The 16,654-nt window shown below is 38.0% G+C and overlaps 1 protein-coding gene across 2 annotated transcripts in view; it reads left to right on the top strand.

The window, feature by feature from the left end:
- slc44a5a (solute carrier family 44 member 5a) overlaps nt 1-16,654 on the top strand; it is a 100,107-nt gene that overhangs the window by 73,555 nt on the left and 9,898 nt on the right. For both annotated transcript variants that reach the window (XM_051873493.1, XM_051873500.1), the window contains exons 3-13: nt 2,865-2,938; nt 7,021-7,105; nt 7,882-7,966; nt 8,051-8,179; nt 9,531-9,591; nt 12,500-12,623; nt 12,784-12,867; nt 13,993-14,105; nt 15,114-15,245; nt 15,327-15,426; nt 15,519-15,611. In XM_051873493.1, coding sequence (XP_051729453.1) covers nt 2,865-2,938; nt 7,021-7,105; nt 7,882-7,966; nt 8,051-8,179; nt 9,531-9,591; nt 12,500-12,623; nt 12,784-12,867; nt 13,993-14,105; nt 15,114-15,245; nt 15,327-15,426; nt 15,519-15,611 — 1,080 coding nt within the window. The remainder of the gene's footprint in view (nt 1-2,864; nt 2,939-7,020; nt 7,106-7,881; nt 7,967-8,050; nt 8,180-9,530; nt 9,592-12,499; nt 12,624-12,783; nt 12,868-13,992; nt 14,106-15,113; nt 15,246-15,326; nt 15,427-15,518; nt 15,612-16,654) is intronic.

The raw sequence follows: 16,654 nt of genomic DNA, 5'->3' as shown, positions 1-16,654 counted from the left end.
AAAAAGCGAGTGATAAACATGGTTAAATATAAGCAGAATGATAATACTACAATTAAGGACCATAATCTATGAATGTAGATCTTGCCTTTTAAAACAGACTGATTAGAAATGTAAAATGTTAGAAATGAATCTTATATTGACCATATAAGCCCTGCTGGTAGAGCTGGTATAGTGCTGGTCTAGCTGGTGGACCAGCTTCAGTTTCCTCTGAAAGACCAGTAAATCTTCACAGGCTCTGATTGGTCCTTGGGTAATGGTAGCATTTGCGCAAGAATAGTTTACTACTTTCCAATGTAAATCTGTGGTGAACAATGGAACTGCAGCACGCTCTAATTGAGAGCCATCGGGGCAGATTTCAGGCTGCCCTGCTTATTTTCACATTACGTAAACCTCGCTCCACTCCTAGACGACATTAATCCGCTTCAGCTATTAGTCTGCATCAGGTCAGTACCTAGTGTGGAGTAGCAAATTAATCGAAGTATAAATCCTTTAGTTTAAACATGCTCATGTGAATGGCCTTTATACAGTAGTTCTGTTGTGTTTGTTTTATATTTGTTCTGAGAATAGATATGACTTTGTTTTCCTCACTGGAATTCACAACTTGCAACATTCTAAAACAACATTCGGAGGCAATAAATACTATAAGGCAATTCTAAGATGGCCTTCTATGCGTGTGTCGTGTGTACTAAAGCTTTTCAATCATCATTAGAGCACCACCCTCAGGCTGAATAACACAACCTCTGCCAAAAGTGTGTTCAGCGATTAGAATATAAAGCTTCCAAAATGTTTATCATAAACTAGTGCTAAGACCCAGAATCTGCTCTACCTAAATTTACAACCAGGAGCCGCTACTGCTTCTATAGAACCCCAAGAGTATATAATCATCTGAGCTGTCAACCAGGTACAGCTCACTGTAATTGTAATAAACTATACAGTGAACTCGCACTAAATATTTGTATAGTGCATATTAAAGTACTTTCAAGGCCTGATGAGTTTTTTGCTCCGCATAATTTCATCTTGGCTGTAACGAGGCGCTTGACATGTGATTAACACAGCACATTGTCTCTGCCTTTCTTTCTCTTACTGTTCTTGAAGAGTTGCTCTTCTTCTCTATTCTCCATGTCACTGTCGACCTTGTCAAAGATTTGCATGTGCAACACCATCTCTAGAGTATTAGATGTGCAGTAGCAGTAGATGTGACCTTGCTGCTCAATGTTATCAGTTCACGTTTGAAAGATGTGCCTAAACTCAACATCCTATATCGACTTTTTTCGTCGATATTCAGTACATGAAATTGCATATGTAAGGGATAATGTTCAGTCAGCCAGTCAACGTGTCTTCATCTGTTTTAAGTTCTCTTTCATCCAGCTCTTTATCAGTTCCTGTTGTTCTGAGCGAATATTCACGCAGCGAAAGGGTTAAAATAATGTTAGGTCTTAATTTATAAAAAAGGGGGGAAACTTGTAGTAATATAAGTTATTAAAATGCCCATATTATGCTATTTTAATAGTTCGAAATTTTGTTTTCAAGGTCTTTTACAATATGTTTACATGCATTCAAGGTCAAAAAACACTTTCTAATTTTCTCAGAACATTGGAGCGACTCTTTTCTCAGTGTCTGAGACAGTTAGATAAAGGATTCAGTCTTTCTAAACCCCTCATTTCTGTGAGCCCACTCTGCTCTGATTGGTCAGACTGCCCAGACTGTTGTGATTGGTCTACCGCTTACCAAACGCCCATTACCATATCTGAATTTTAGCTCTGGAGGCTTCCTCAGCACTTGTATACACAGTGATAAGAACAGTAACAATGGCATCAGTTTTATTGTATCAATTCCAGGATCAGTCCTCATGCTTTGAATGTGAATGCGTAGTGGATTTGCTTTCGCAGCTCAGAAAACAGAATCTTCTCGACACGTCGACAGCACGAACCAAACTCTTCCAGTCTCAGCTACAACTACAGTGTTTGAGGGTCAAAGGAGAAGTTATTTGCCGGCAACCAATGAAGACTGGCATAATGCAAATTTGTTACAAACATACGTAGGTTTGTGCAGGAAGTAAGACTAGAATTATTGACGACTCACTTCAGGCAGTTTCAGGCATAATTGTTTCTTTCTTTTGGGAGACAATTTTATTTATCGTGCACTTTCATCTTTAAAACTTTGCAGACCTTTTACATTCACAAACAGCTAAATTTACACACTACGTGAAAGGTAATATTAAAAAAAAGCATAACAGGGGCACTTTAAAGTATGCATTTTTACCACATTGAATTCAATATGAATTCAAGAGATTATGTGAAGTATGAAACTGTTCATTTTAAGTTGTTTATTTCAAAACACAAAATCACCATTTTAAGGATACAGACTTTTTCATGTGTTTCAAAACTTTGGCTGTGATGTCAAATAATAGTGTATGTTTTTTTTTTGTTTTTTTTTTACCCAACCGTTTGGTTACACATATTGGGTCACTGTGCTGGGTTATTTTCCAAAAATGTCATTTTTAAGATCATTGGGTTTTTTTTATTAATAACCAAGCTGTTGGGTTAAATATGGTTCCTGCAGCGACAATTCGAATTTTAACGGTCCAGTGACAGTCAACAGAAAGAAGCTGCATGTCAAACATATTAAATACCTGTAGTTCTGACGACCTAAAAATATGACATGTGTGCCTTAAGTCTTAAGAAACTAATGTGCACAATATTCATGTAAAGTGAAAATAAAATTTCTCATTCAGGTTTTCATTAAATTGGTTATGTAGGACTTATTTTTGTGATAACATTTCATTCACAAGTTTATGGGAAATAATACGTCTTAAGATCATTTAATGAGATGATACTGCATTTGCATTGTCTTTTCTTTTCCAGAGGCTGCACAGATGTGCTGTGCTGTGTGCTCTTCGTCATTGTCATCCTCGGCTACATTGCACTAGGCACTGTGGGTAAGTGCTGCATCTGCCTTCTTACTGAAGGAACTTACTGTAATAATTTATTTTGTGAGATAAACAGCATGAGCCAGGCTAGATCATCAGAGTATCATAATACAAGCAAATATATGTTCCATGATAACATGTGCAATATATAATGAGACAAAGCTATAAAGGTTTTTTCTAAAGGATTGTCGTGAGCTTATTTAGCTGTTTTCCTGACACATATTGAATAATTAATTATTATCATTATTGATTGATGACTACTGATCATTGTTTTATTAAAAAACTGTGCAGTTGTGTTGTAAATGCTAGTTGTAGATAATGATTTCACAAGCTTACCAAGGGCAAGTCACGTGAACAGTTTTTCTGTTTTGTTTTCCATCTTGACTTCCCAACATTACATTTGAGAGATATATTTTGGAAGAGCATGTTTTGTTATACCCACACCTGGCTATAAATACAAAAAAAATCACAATGTGGCATTTCCGATGTAATGATTGTAAAGGTCATGCCACACCACTTCTAGTGGGAAAGAAATTGCTTGTTATTTGAAAAAATACATTGTTTTGAAAACACTACTGGCATGCTAATAAAAATGTTATAGTATATGTTACTAGTTAGTTTCTCCCCAAATCTTAATGAAGTAGAACTTCTGGCTGGTTGGCATAATTGCTCTATACAGTGTGGTGGTTTTAAATTCTTTCTCTTATCCAGTAATTAAAATACTGATTCGCAAGGCCAGCAACCAACATGAGAACCTTTGATCAGATGAGGCGTCTTCCTCTAATTCTGAACCACTCTGGTTCTCAAGAGAAAAACAAGCTTTAACAAGAACCCCATAGACTGCAGATGAATCAACATCCAACATATAAAGATGCTAAAGTGGGTGTTCGGTACATAAAAGACTGAAAAAATAGATAGAAAGAGAAGGAGAGATATAGCATCTCTCTTTCTGAGGAATATTTTTGAGAATGAAGAGCAAAGTCTGTGCATTCCTTGTCAGCTCCTCTGATGTAAGATCATACATGAATATTTTATGATGTTCAACTCCACCAGGAGCTTCTCCACAGTTCTTCTCTCCACTTCAAAGCGTGGCTAAAGTTAACGCTAATGCTAATAATACTCTACGCACTTCTTACGGTGGATAAGCTGATGCAAGAAGCATTGCCACAGGGATGGCTTTGTTCTGTTAGCATATACTGTTTGTTTCAAGGACAAAAAGACCTTGGGCCTGAGTTCGGAAATGCCATAATTTCGTCACATCAAACGATTTTGATCCTCATTCATATTAGCATGCTGTGGGATCTTCCTGAGTGATTTACTGATATCAAGCACATCATTGTACTGTACATCCAGACCCTTGGTGCCGATGGCCACGATGACACACACATGCCTTCACAGCAAATGCTGATCGCGTTTGAAGTGCATAAGTGATAAGCGAGGCAGGGGCACGGAGAGCCCTTGTTTGAAAACCCCTCACATAGATGCCCACTAGTTTCACAGCGTGATGTTCCCGCTGGAAGAGGAAATGAGAGTCACTTTGAAGGCTTGCTGTAGATGTAGGGCGCGGCTCCACCAGAGATGAGATAAGTACAGTGGTGTTACTTTTAACTAAGGTCATACTGTTTCTCCAAGCATTATTATATACCGTGATACAGCTGACAACTTTTTTTTACTAATACAACTAGTTAAAACAAGTCAGAAACTTAGTAATGATCAGCAGTCATTTCCAGTTTTGTTTTGTTTTTGTTTTGTTTTTTTGCTTTTGTTGTTGTGGTTTACTGTTTGTTTGTTTTTTGTTTTGGGTTTTATGCATTTGTTTTTTTTATGGTTTTTTTTTGTTTTTTGAGAGATACATTATTAGTTTTTAGTAGATTAGTTTTAGATAAATTTATAAGTTTGAGATAACTAAAAAAAAAATGTTTAACAAGTCAAAAACTTGTGATGATCGGCAGTTTTTGTTTAGTTGTTCTGTTCTTTGTTTTCTTTTGGTTTGTTTTTTGTTTTACTTTTTTGTTTCTTTTGTTGTTTTTTGGTTTGTTCATTTTGTGTTTTTGTTGTGTTTTTGTTTTGCTTTTTTGTGTCTTCTAAATTTCTTTTGATTTGTGTTTTTTGTTTTGTTCTGTTTTTTGTTTTCTTTTGTTTTTTGTTTTGCTTTTTGTGTTTTCTCTTTTGGTTTTGTTTTGGGTTTTATGTATTTGGTTTTTTATATTTTTTGTTTGTTTTTTGAGAGATACATTATTAGTTTTTAGTAGATTAGTTTTAGATACATTTCTAAGTTTGAGATAACTAATACATTTTTTTTAATCAAAAACTTGTGATGATCAGCAGTTGTTTCTTTTGTTTTGGTTTGTTTTTTTGTTTTGCTTTTTTGTTTCTTTTGTTGTTTTTTGTTTTGTTCATTTTGTGTTTTGTTTTGCTTTTTTGTGTCTACTGAATTTCTTTTGATTTGTGTTTTTTTGTTTTGTTCTGGGTTTTTTTTTTTTTTGAGTGTTTTCTTTTGTTTTTTGTTTTGCTTTTTGTGTGTTTTCTTTTGGCTTTGTTTAGCGTTTTTTGTTTTTGTTTTTTAAAGAGAGAGAGAGACAGAGAGATTTTAGGCTCCACCAGATATGAGATTAGTACAGCGGCATGTGTTTTCACTAAGGTTGTTCTGTTTCTCCAAGCACAGCTATGAACACAATAATACAGCTGACAAGTCAAGCTGTACCTGCATTGAATGTAAACACCTTACATCCTGACTCACAATCTGCTAAGTGCTCCATCACTCAGATCCCTCCATGAACAGCATGTAGCACGGTGGTCTAGCCTCATTTTGCCGGGTCTGTGCAGGCACTAATGGGAAGCAATAATGCTATTACTTCATATTGCCCCTGGCAGAAGAATGATGTCACCCTGTAAGAGCTGCCCATCCCCACCCCTCTCCCAAAAAAAAAGACCACTCAAATCTCCCTCTGCTACAGGCAAATGATGAAATCACCTATGACATCATCCTAAAGACACTTTGTCTCGTGACTGCTGTAGTCTCAAATATTCAGCTCTGGGTGCATGAAACGTGTGGTTACTGCATCTTATATGCATATTGGAGTATAAATGTGAAATATTCACATTGCGTGACGTATTTTTTTTGCTGAACTTTGCTACTAGTATTTTTTGCATGAATTTTTTGAGGCCAAAGTTATTGCAGCTTAACTCTAGCATTAAAGCGAGGCATTGTGGTGCGAATCTCATTTCACAGCTCTGTGAAATGCAGCTCTAATAGCCTTTGCTCAGCAGGTGACTTCACATGAAGCTGTAGCACACAGAGCTTTTGAGTTGTTTTTCAGTTTCATTCAGAACAATTTTCAGATGACAGAAATCGTTTTGCGATGTGAGGAGAGAAATAGCATCTTGAGTGTACCTTGTGTAGCGGCCTGTAGAATGTGGATGCTATTACATCAACTGATGTCTCTGTGTATTAAGATTTTATTTTTAAAAAAGATTATTATTTTTTTGTTGGTTGATTGTTGTAAAATGCTGGGGACTGAATATTTCATGTTAGAATTTTTATTAAGAGACTGCACTTCTCATGAAGATTTGCTGTGAAATAGCATTTATTCACCAATATATGCAAAATCACAGATGTTTCATATCTATATCAAAGAGATTACAAACAGACTTTGATACTAGGTTGTTTCTATAGTGACTTCATCCTAAAATAGGACTGGAATCAATTATACCTCCAGTTATACTCAAATGGATTTAATCATCCTGAGCAATACTGTCATATAAACAAGGGTCTCCCAAGTCATTAATATGCGCTCATGAGATAGATGCATTAGATAGCTGGTTACTTTATAGGTCCCTTATGTGAAATTTTGTGTTGTTACATGACAGTTTGCTACAATCTAATACAGCATTATGTAACCGAAGTATGGATTTAGAGGAGGACTGCAAGGGCTGAGAGGGGCATTTGGGCTGTTTTTGGGCGATAGACTCTTTTATTTCACTGATGAAAATTCAATATTTCATTATATACTATGATCTCTGTAAAGAACATTTGGGATTTTTTTCCCTCTTGAATTAATAAATTTAATTGTGTCTCCTCTTTGTTGTAGCATGGATTCATGGAGACCCAAGGAAAGTCATTTACCCCACGGACAGCACGGGTCAGTTCTGTGGGCAGAAGGGCACACCCAATGCGTAAGTGCCAGAAACACCACAAGCCAATCATAAGCTTTGGTGGGAGGGGCCAAAATATACCCTATCTAATAAAAACATCTTTCATCAGCCATGTAATGTGATTATTACACGTATATTGTACCTTCCATTTCCATTTGTGTATCTATTTACCATACCTAAAGCACAAAATATTAATCCTTAAACCTTCTAAAATTTACATCACATGCTTTTGTGCCGAATTCCCTTTTGTGAGGTTTTGTGTTGATTGGCAGCACATAACCTTGGGGAAAATAAAGAATTGCTCATTAGAGGAGCTGGGACACACTGATAAGAGTGTTTGTTATGCACAGCTATAGAGAGAGAGATGTTTACTTGGTGGTGTATTGGAAACATTTGGATCTGTGCGGTTCATAATTAGGAGATGTGATTCTCTCAGTGGCTTATGGAAATATGAGTAGGGAAAATCTGACACAAGGCCTTAATACTTTTCCTTGCCCAAACAAAAAGATTGAATACTGAGTTTTTATCTGTATCATAAAAATTTCTCTCAGCATTTAGTTATTCAGCAGGCTGGAGGACTCTGGTTATTTAGTGTTGAATCAGGGTTATATGTTGTGATTTACAAAGCAACACTGAAAGGAGTTTTATTGCAGCAGGATAAGCACTGCAACTGAATGTTTGGAGTGGAAAGCTGCCTAAAACATTGATTTCACCCCCATAGACACAGCTGAATAGCTCCACTGACACCTACTGGCAAAATCCTGCCATTTTCACACTATAATTCATTTCCTCCATAGAAAGAAAGCCATATTATTCTACTTCAACATACTGAAATGTGCCAGTCCTGCTGTCCTGATAAACCTCCAGTGCCCTACTACTCAGGTAATACATTTGTTCATCACTAATATTTCTCATTTTGCCCCAGCTGAACAGATTTTTTGTCCTAATAACCTAAATTGTTCCTAGATGTGTGTTTCCAAGTGCCCAGATCGATTTGCAACGTACACAGATATGCAGCTCCATTACAGATTCAACAAGAGCCACTGGGATTATTATAAACAGTTCTGCAAGCCAGGCTTCAATAACCCCAAAAAGGTAAATCATAAAGGCAGGCTGAAGAGTTGCTATAAACTCAATAAATGCACAATGACTATTAGATTTAAAGAACTGAAAAAAAGGACTTGATCATCTGTCTGTCTATATATTATTTATCATTTCTGTGTGTTTTCAGAAGACACTGAGGCAATGTGACAAATTAAAAGGGGTACAAAACTTTCCGAAAATTTTATAGTTGATCAAATTGAGCAAATTAAGACCTTTGAGAAGAGATCTCAGCTCCCGGACTGTACATACATTTGTGAAGATACCAGAGTCTGCAAAAGTTGAATGTTTTCATATGAACTTGAAAACTGTTCATTAAATTCCTCCAAAACTGATTTATCTGATCTATATTATCCATGTAATTTTATCTGTATTCTGTATATCAACCGATGTCTAATTTGTGTCTTTTTTCATTTCTCATGAATTTTACGAGAAGTATCTGAGAAATATTTTCTATATATTTTTATACACTACTATTACTTTTAAATACTACTTATTTATTGAATTAAAAATAGAGTACAAACAGTAATATTGTGAAATATTATTATGATTACCATTTAAAATAACTGTTTTCTATTTGAATATATCTTAAAATGAATTTTCAGCATTATTACTCCAGTCTTCAGTGTCACATGATCCTTCAGAATTCATTCTAATATGCTGATTTGCTGCTCAAGAAACATTTCTTATTCTTATCAATGTTGAAAACAGTTGTGCTGCTTAATATTTTGTAGAAACTGTGATACATTTTTAGGATTCTTTGATGAATATTAATAAAGTTAAAAAAAAAAAAAAAAAAAAAAATATATATATATATATATATATATATATATCCATTATACTATATCTCACCAGCTTTGCAAGAGCAACCCCTGAGCAATAAATGTTCCTCAGGTGTCTTTATGAATGCATTTAGACTAGGACAGCCCTTTGGAAGAGGTTTGTAAGAGGTTTAAAGGCACTGCCTCAGCATGTATATCTGTTTACCTCTGTTTTCCAGCAGGGAGTGAGTTGTTTTCTGACAAGAATAATTCCACAGGCTATTTCAGAGCTTTTAAGACGTCATTCTCAAGAGCCATTTTGGCTCTGGTGGATTGTTTTTTTCTGTGTAAGTGAGTAGTGAACTTTACTTTAGAGAAACCTTACTTTTGCTCCAGCTAATGTCAGACTGATAGTTTTGCACTGGTTATGATGTTATCTTCTAATGTTCATACCCATAATGTATGTAAATGGATCCTCAGAATAGCGAGGAGTCATTCATCAAACATCTGACTTGCTAACATTGATAGAGTTGTATGCTGTCATACAGTGGAGTTGTTTAAGGACAGCTCTTTCTTTATTGCAGTCTGTGGCACAAGTGCTGCGAGATGAGGACTGTCCATCAATGATAGTGCCAAGCCGACCATGTAAGTGCAGTGTGTGTGTGTTTGTGTGTCCTATAGAAAGTCTATGGTATGTCCCCATTTTGATAGCAAAGTAAATGTTGGGTCAAGATCTATTTTGAGTCGAATTTAACGCTGCTTCCTGGCGTTGACGCTATGAGGTTAATGCTTCTGCGTGAACCTGTGTCTGAAGATGTGTCTAAAAGATTGGCTGAACGTATGAACGTTGTGTGACGTGTAGCGTGTCTCTGAGTACATAAATAGATGCCAGAAATCTGTGTCGACAGCTTCTTTGTCTACAGAAGCTGTATGATTGCTGAGCACGTGTCTCTGAAATACTGTGTGTGTGTGTGTGTGTGTGTGACAGAAGTTAGCTATACTATGTCAGGGTTGAGATACAGAAAGGGTGTGACGCCATGCCCCCCACTTTATCATGGCGGATGACTTACACCAAATGTGTATGGGAGAGGAGCATGCTAGTTCAGTCCTCATAAAAAAGGGTGGCTGACTGTCAGCATTGCGAGTGCTTCACCATTCGCAAGCTCCAATCCCACTTGGCCTTTTTCTCAAGGGATGAGGGCCAAGACCCTGCAAGGATTCGTCTCCTTCTAGTAGCTCTGTTCTGGTCGGCTCAAGTTTGGTTTGCAGACCTAATGTATCTTCTGGACGACCTCCCCTGGGATTTCCCAATTCAGAGAGGAAGTTATATGCCCTTAAAAAGCCAACTGTTTGTAATGGTGTGGACAGCATGAGGTGAACCCAGTTAACTTTGAGCCTATGTACCAGTCATGTGTTCCCTCTTGGGACCTAGCATTGGTCCTAGGAACCTTAATGGAAGCCACTTTTCAGCCCTTGAAGTCGATCACAGAGAAATTGCTGACTCTCAAAGTGGCTCTGCTGTTAGCATTAACATTACTCAAGAGAGTAAGAGACCTCCAGGCCCTTCATTAGCCTCCTCCTGCTTATATTTTGCACCAGGTGATGTCAGAGTTATTTTGCGGACTACATTCCAAAAGTACCTTCTGCGACTCCTCAGTTGGTCACTTTGTAGGCTTTCTTTCCTTTGCCTCTTGAGATGCTGGAGCAAGAGAGCCTCCACCTACTCTGAGGATCACCACTCAGGCCAGTGGCATAGATCCTGTCAGCTTCTAGTATGCTTTGGTGGTCGCAATAGAGGTAATGCGCTCACCAAGCAGTGTATGTCACATTGGATTACAGATGCTATCATCCTCCTCTATGAGTTAAGCAGAATGGCTTCACCTCTAGGGATCAGGGCCCACTCCCCTAGGAGTGTAGTGTCTTCCAAAGCTCTTGCGAGGGGTGCACCTCAGGGTGTTGGTCCTCTTTGCACACATTCATCAGGTTCTATAGTTTGAACACGGATTCAACCCCAGGGGCCAGTTGCATAAACAGCCATTATGTTAAGAATGTGTCTTAAGATCTAGCAGTTAGTCAAGGGTCAGTCAGTCTTACTTTTCAGTATCCATTTAGGCCAATCTATGCTTTTATGTAACTGACTTAAAAAAGTCATGAGAAGTCTTAAAAAATGATGACTAACTTGTAAGTCTAGTCCTAGAGGTTTATGCAACCTGCTCCAGGATCCCGAATCCCTCAGGGTTGTCTTAAGCCCAGTCTGTGCTCAACAAGCGCCTGTGCAAATAGAGTATGCCTCAGGGATGACGTGTTTTTGTAGGCCAACCCGGAAGTTAGCGGCGCACAGGTTCTCTCGATCGAAAGCCTATGCATTTTTCCCATAGACTTTTGGAAAATCGCAAAAAATAAGCTCTGTGTTTAACAAAGGGTTAAACACAGAAAACAACTGTATTTAAAAACATGCTCGCTGATTATGATCTGCGCTGTGTATGAATACTTATCCACTTTTTCATGAGAAATGCTGTCTAACTGTCCTGTTTGTCATGATGACGTCTAAAGTCCCCGCCAAAGGAAGTAGTCCCTTTTAGCAATTTGTTAGCAACCGCCGTTTTTAAGACACAATAAAGGTTTAAAAAATCACAAGCGGTTGTAACTGGAGTGTTTTATGTCATAGATTAAAACGTGAAAATATTTAGAGGCTTTGTTAACCACAGACCTTATTTCAGGCGATTTAGCAAAAACCCATTCAAAAAACCCATTGACTTTGGGGCGATGGAACCGGAAGTCCTAAAATGCTAACTCGCTTCCGGGTTTCGCATCCCTGAGGTATTCTATACACAGCCTTGTAGGCAGGCTCTGTTGCCTCAGGTGTGGCGACGTTGGAATTGACGTTCCCATAGCGTCAACGCCAAACACAGCGTCAAGTTCCACTTGAAAGAGAACATCTCAGGTTACGTATGTAACCTGGTTCCCTGAGAAGGGAACGAGACGCTGCGTCATGTTGCCACATCCCAACTACACCTGTTTGTCTTCTTCAGACAAATTTAATCTGTCAATGTGTATTTTTGGCATCTCTTTATGGACTCGGAGACACGCTACACTACGTCATGACGTCCATACATTCAGCAAATCAGATTGGCGCGTTTAGATACATGCTTCGAACACCGGCTCACGCAGAAGCGTTCCCCCCATAGCTTCCGTGTGAGCCTCGTAACCTGAGGCATTCTCTTTTGAGCAGAATAATTCCAAATGCCATGACGCAGCGTCGAGTTCCCCTCTCAGGGAAGCGGGTTACATACGTAACCTGAGACTTTTTGCCTACATTTTTGTAATTATGAGGGAAAAACCCAAACCCGTTAATGAACACGCAGACTCTTGTTATCATTGCTTTCTTGTCAGTATATTTCAGTAAATGAGTAGTACGTTACATATTAGCTAATATGGGCTAATTTGCATAAGAAAATGAGTAGCTGTTTACTTAGGTTGTTTTGATTTTGAGAATCATTATTATTATTCCTTTAGCAGTTGAACATTCTTTTTTTCCTCACTTACATGAAAGTTTTACAGCGCTGCTTCCCAGACTTCATCACCAGAAATGGCACCCTAACAGTCGCTAACAAAACAGCTTTCAAAGATGCACTGGACACAGCCAGAAGTGTGACTGAACTTAGAGATGCAGCCAAGTATGTATATCATCTTCACTATTTAATGAGACAAAATGCTGTAGAAAGTAGTTGATTCAGTTAATGTGGTAAAAGCTTCTATTTGACAAACACTTGAGCCCTTTATTATCTGATGTGTTTTCTATGACTTGTACGCACAAATACATATTTTTCCCTGCAGTGGCATTACAAGTATCCATGAGGCCAAAGAGGTGGGAATGAAGATTGTGGAGGATTATGCCAGTTGTTGGTACTGGATAGTGATGTAAGAAACCTTTCATCTCAGCACATACTGTATTATACATTGACTGTGTTCAGTAGGTGAATAACATTAAAGATTTAGTTCACCCAAAAATGAAAATTCTGTCATTACTTACTCACCCTCATGTCGTTCCACACCCCTAAGACTTTCGTTCATCTTCGGAACACAAACGATATTTTTGATAAAGTCTGATGGCTCAGTGAGACCTCCATCGCCAGCAAGAACACTCCCTTTTCAATGTCCAGAAAGCTACTAAAGACATATTTAAAACAGTTCATGTGACTACAGTGGTTCAACCTTAATATTATAAAGCGACGAGAATACTTCCTATGCGCCAAAAATAACAAAATAGCGACTTTATTCCACAATATCTAGTGATGGGTGATTTCAAAACACTGCTTCATGAAGCTTCGAAGTTTTACAAATCTTTTGTTTCGAATCAGTGGTTCAGAGCGTCAAAATCACATGATTTCAGTAAACAAGGCTTCGTTATGTCATAAGGTTTTAAAACTTCAATAGTTCACATGACTTTGGCAGTTTGATACACGCTCCGAACCACTGATTTGAAACAAAAGATTCTTAAAGCTTTGAAACTTCATAAAGCAGTGTTTTGAAAGCGCCCATCACTAGATATTGTTGAATAAAGTCGCTATTTTGTTATTTTTGGTGCACAAAAAGTATTCTTGTCGCTTCATAACATTAAGGTTGAACCACTGTAGTCACATGAACTGTTTCAAATATGTTTTTAGTAGCTTTCTGGGCACTGAAAAAGGGAATGTTCTTGCTGTCAATGGAGGCCTCACTGAGCCATCGAATTTTATCAAAAATATCTTAATTTTCATTCCAAACTATGAATTTTGCAGAATGTCAAAGCCACTCCTTTCCATACAATGACTGCATTTAGTGCTCCGCCACATAGGTAGCTCATGCATCATTTCCATAAATGATAACAGAATTTTTATTTTTGGTTGAGTTGTCCCTTTAATATGGTACATATGAATTATAATTAAACCCAGTGAAGAAGTAACTGTTATTTGTAAAAAATCTCTAAATGTGTATATTGCAGTATAGAAATGCTATATCTCTTTGTTATTGTGTACTATACTCATGAGTTTCTCAATGTGACAGAGGGCTGGTCATTGCGCTGGTCATCAGTCTGATCTTCATCTTGCTGCTGCGATTCACCGCAGGCTTCCTCCTCTGGTTCATCATCATCGCTGTTATCCTGCTCGTGGCCTACGGTCAGTATTTACAGTATATGTATAGTACAGTGTTTTTTATGATTTTTGAAAGCAGTTAATACTTTTATTCAGCAAACACACATTAAATTGATCAAAAGTGACACTAAAGACATTTATAATCTTCCAAAAGATTTATGTTTCAAATAAATGCTGTTCTTTTGAACTTTCTATTCATCAAAGAATCATAAAAATATGTTTTCCACAAAAGTATTAAGCAGCAATTGATTTCAACATTGATAATAGGAAATGATTTTTTAAAGCACCAAATCAGCATATTAGAATGATTTCTGAAGGATCATGTGACACAGAAGACCGGAGTAATGATGCTGAAAATTCAGCTTTGCATCACAGGAATAAATTTCATTTAAAAATATATTCAAATAGAAAACAGTCATTTTAATTACTATACTATATAAACACACTAATGATAGTAATTTCAGTGGGGAAAAATGTGTCGCCAAACATCCAAAAAAGGAGGCAGCACAGCATGGCTTATAGTTTACCAAGTCATAAAATAATAACAACACATGCTGTTTAATGACTTGGCCTATTTCATACCACAATCACTTGTGCCAACTGTGTTAACTGGCAGCATTTCTACTGTGTAACTCAACCGCAGCTCTGAACATAAATAAAAAAGATTTCTGGGTTACTATACAGTGAGTTTTTTCCTTCATAACAGCCATAAATTATGAAATGGTTATCAGATGTTGACTATCAAGAATAATTACAAACAAGGTTGTTGAGAAATCAAATTTGCATGCAATTACATTTAATTCATCACATTTAATTTTTAAATGGAAATGAAATTAAGTCACATTTCACAGATAATTATAATCACAACCACAAAATTGTGTTGAATATAAACAGCTTTTATCATCTGGATTTATTGAATAGCTGCTGTTTGTGTGCTAAAGCTGTAACCTATTAATGAGAACTGCAAAATAAACACTTTCTCGTGCGATGTGCAGAAGGGCAATCTGAAACAGATCCTTCTCTTGTTTGCAGGTATCTGGCACTGTTACTGGGAGTTCACCGTTCTCAGACAGACCCCCGGAGCGGACGTCACTATCTCTGACATCGGCTTTCAGACTGACCTCCATGTCTACTTACAGCTCAGTCAGACATGGCTAGTCTTCAGTAAGTGATTCGGTCTTCAGTAATTGACTGTGTTTTATGCTTTGAATTTCTGCTGTACCCATGTTCTTCTGTTCCTCTCAGTGGTGACTCTGGGTTTGACTGAAGTCTCCATAGTCTTAATACTCATATTCCTGAGAAAGCGGGTTCGCATTGCTATCGCTCTGCTCAGAGAGGGCAGCAGGTGAGTCTCTATTTGTATCTGTCTGACCTTCATGTGTGAGCAAAGAGAATAACAGCTGCTTTGATAATCTGTGTGTGTGTGTGTCTCTGCAGGGCCATCAGTTACATCATGTCCGCTCTGTTCTACCCCATCATCACCTTTATGCTGCTGGCCGTCTGTATCGCCTACTGGGCCATGACTGCACTGTATCCTCTTCATTTACTAATACACAACACTAAAAATCTTTAAGCCAAGTCAATTATACAGGCTTGAAATTAATTGTGTTTGGCAAATATAAATACAAAATGAAATGTATTGAATAAATTAAACTGAAGTTGGATGTGATACTAATGGAAAAGCAGCCAACAAGTGTCCAGCATACATTTTGAACCCCTTCAGTAGCATTTAAAAAGCATCCCAGAAACCACCTCATGAAGCTGGAAAAAAAGAGTGGCAAAATCTGATAAAATGTTAATATACGCCGATCAGGCATAACATTATGACCACCTTCCTAATATTGTGTTGGTCGCCCTTTTGCTGCCAAAACAGCCCTGACCTGTTGAGGCATGGACTCCACTAGACCCCTGAAGGTGTGCTGTGGTATCTGGCACCAAGATGTTAGCAGCAGATCCTTTAAGTTGCGAGGTGGGACCTCCATGGATCGGACTTGTTTGTTCGGCACTTCCCACAGATGCTCGATTGGATTGAGATTTGGGAAATGTGGAGGCCAGGTCAACACGGGTCAGCATGGGCACCCTGACTGGTCTGTGGCTATGCAGCCCCATATGCATCAAACTGCGATGAGCTGTGTATTCTGACACCTTTCTATCAGAACCAGCATTAACTTCTTGAGCAATTTGAGCTACAGTAGCTCGTCTGTTGGATCGGACCACACGGGCCAGCCTTCGCTCCCCACGTGCATCAATGAGCCTTGGCCGCCCATGACCCTGTCGCCGGTTCACCACTGTTCCTTCCTTGGACCACTTTTGATAGATACTGACCACTGCAGACCGGGAACACCCCACAAGAGCTGCAGTTTTGAAGATACTCTGACCCAGTTGTAATTTGGCCCTTGTCAAACTCACCCAAATCCTTATGCTTGCCCATTTTTCCTGCTTCTAACACATCAACTTTGAGGACAAAAATGTTCACTTGCTGCCTAATATATCCCACCCACTAACAGGTGCCGTGATGAAGAGATAATCAGTGTTATTCACTTCAGCTGTCAGTGGTCATAATGTTATGCCTG

Source organism: Ctenopharyngodon idella, chromosome 2 (genome assembly GCF_019924925.1).
Source record: "Ctenopharyngodon idella isolate HZGC_01 chromosome 2, HZGC01, whole genome shotgun sequence".
NCBI classification, from domain to species: Eukaryota; Metazoa; Chordata; class Actinopteri; order Cypriniformes; family Xenocyprididae; genus Ctenopharyngodon; species Ctenopharyngodon idella.
This window is presented reverse-complemented; position numbering and strand designations above follow the sequence as displayed.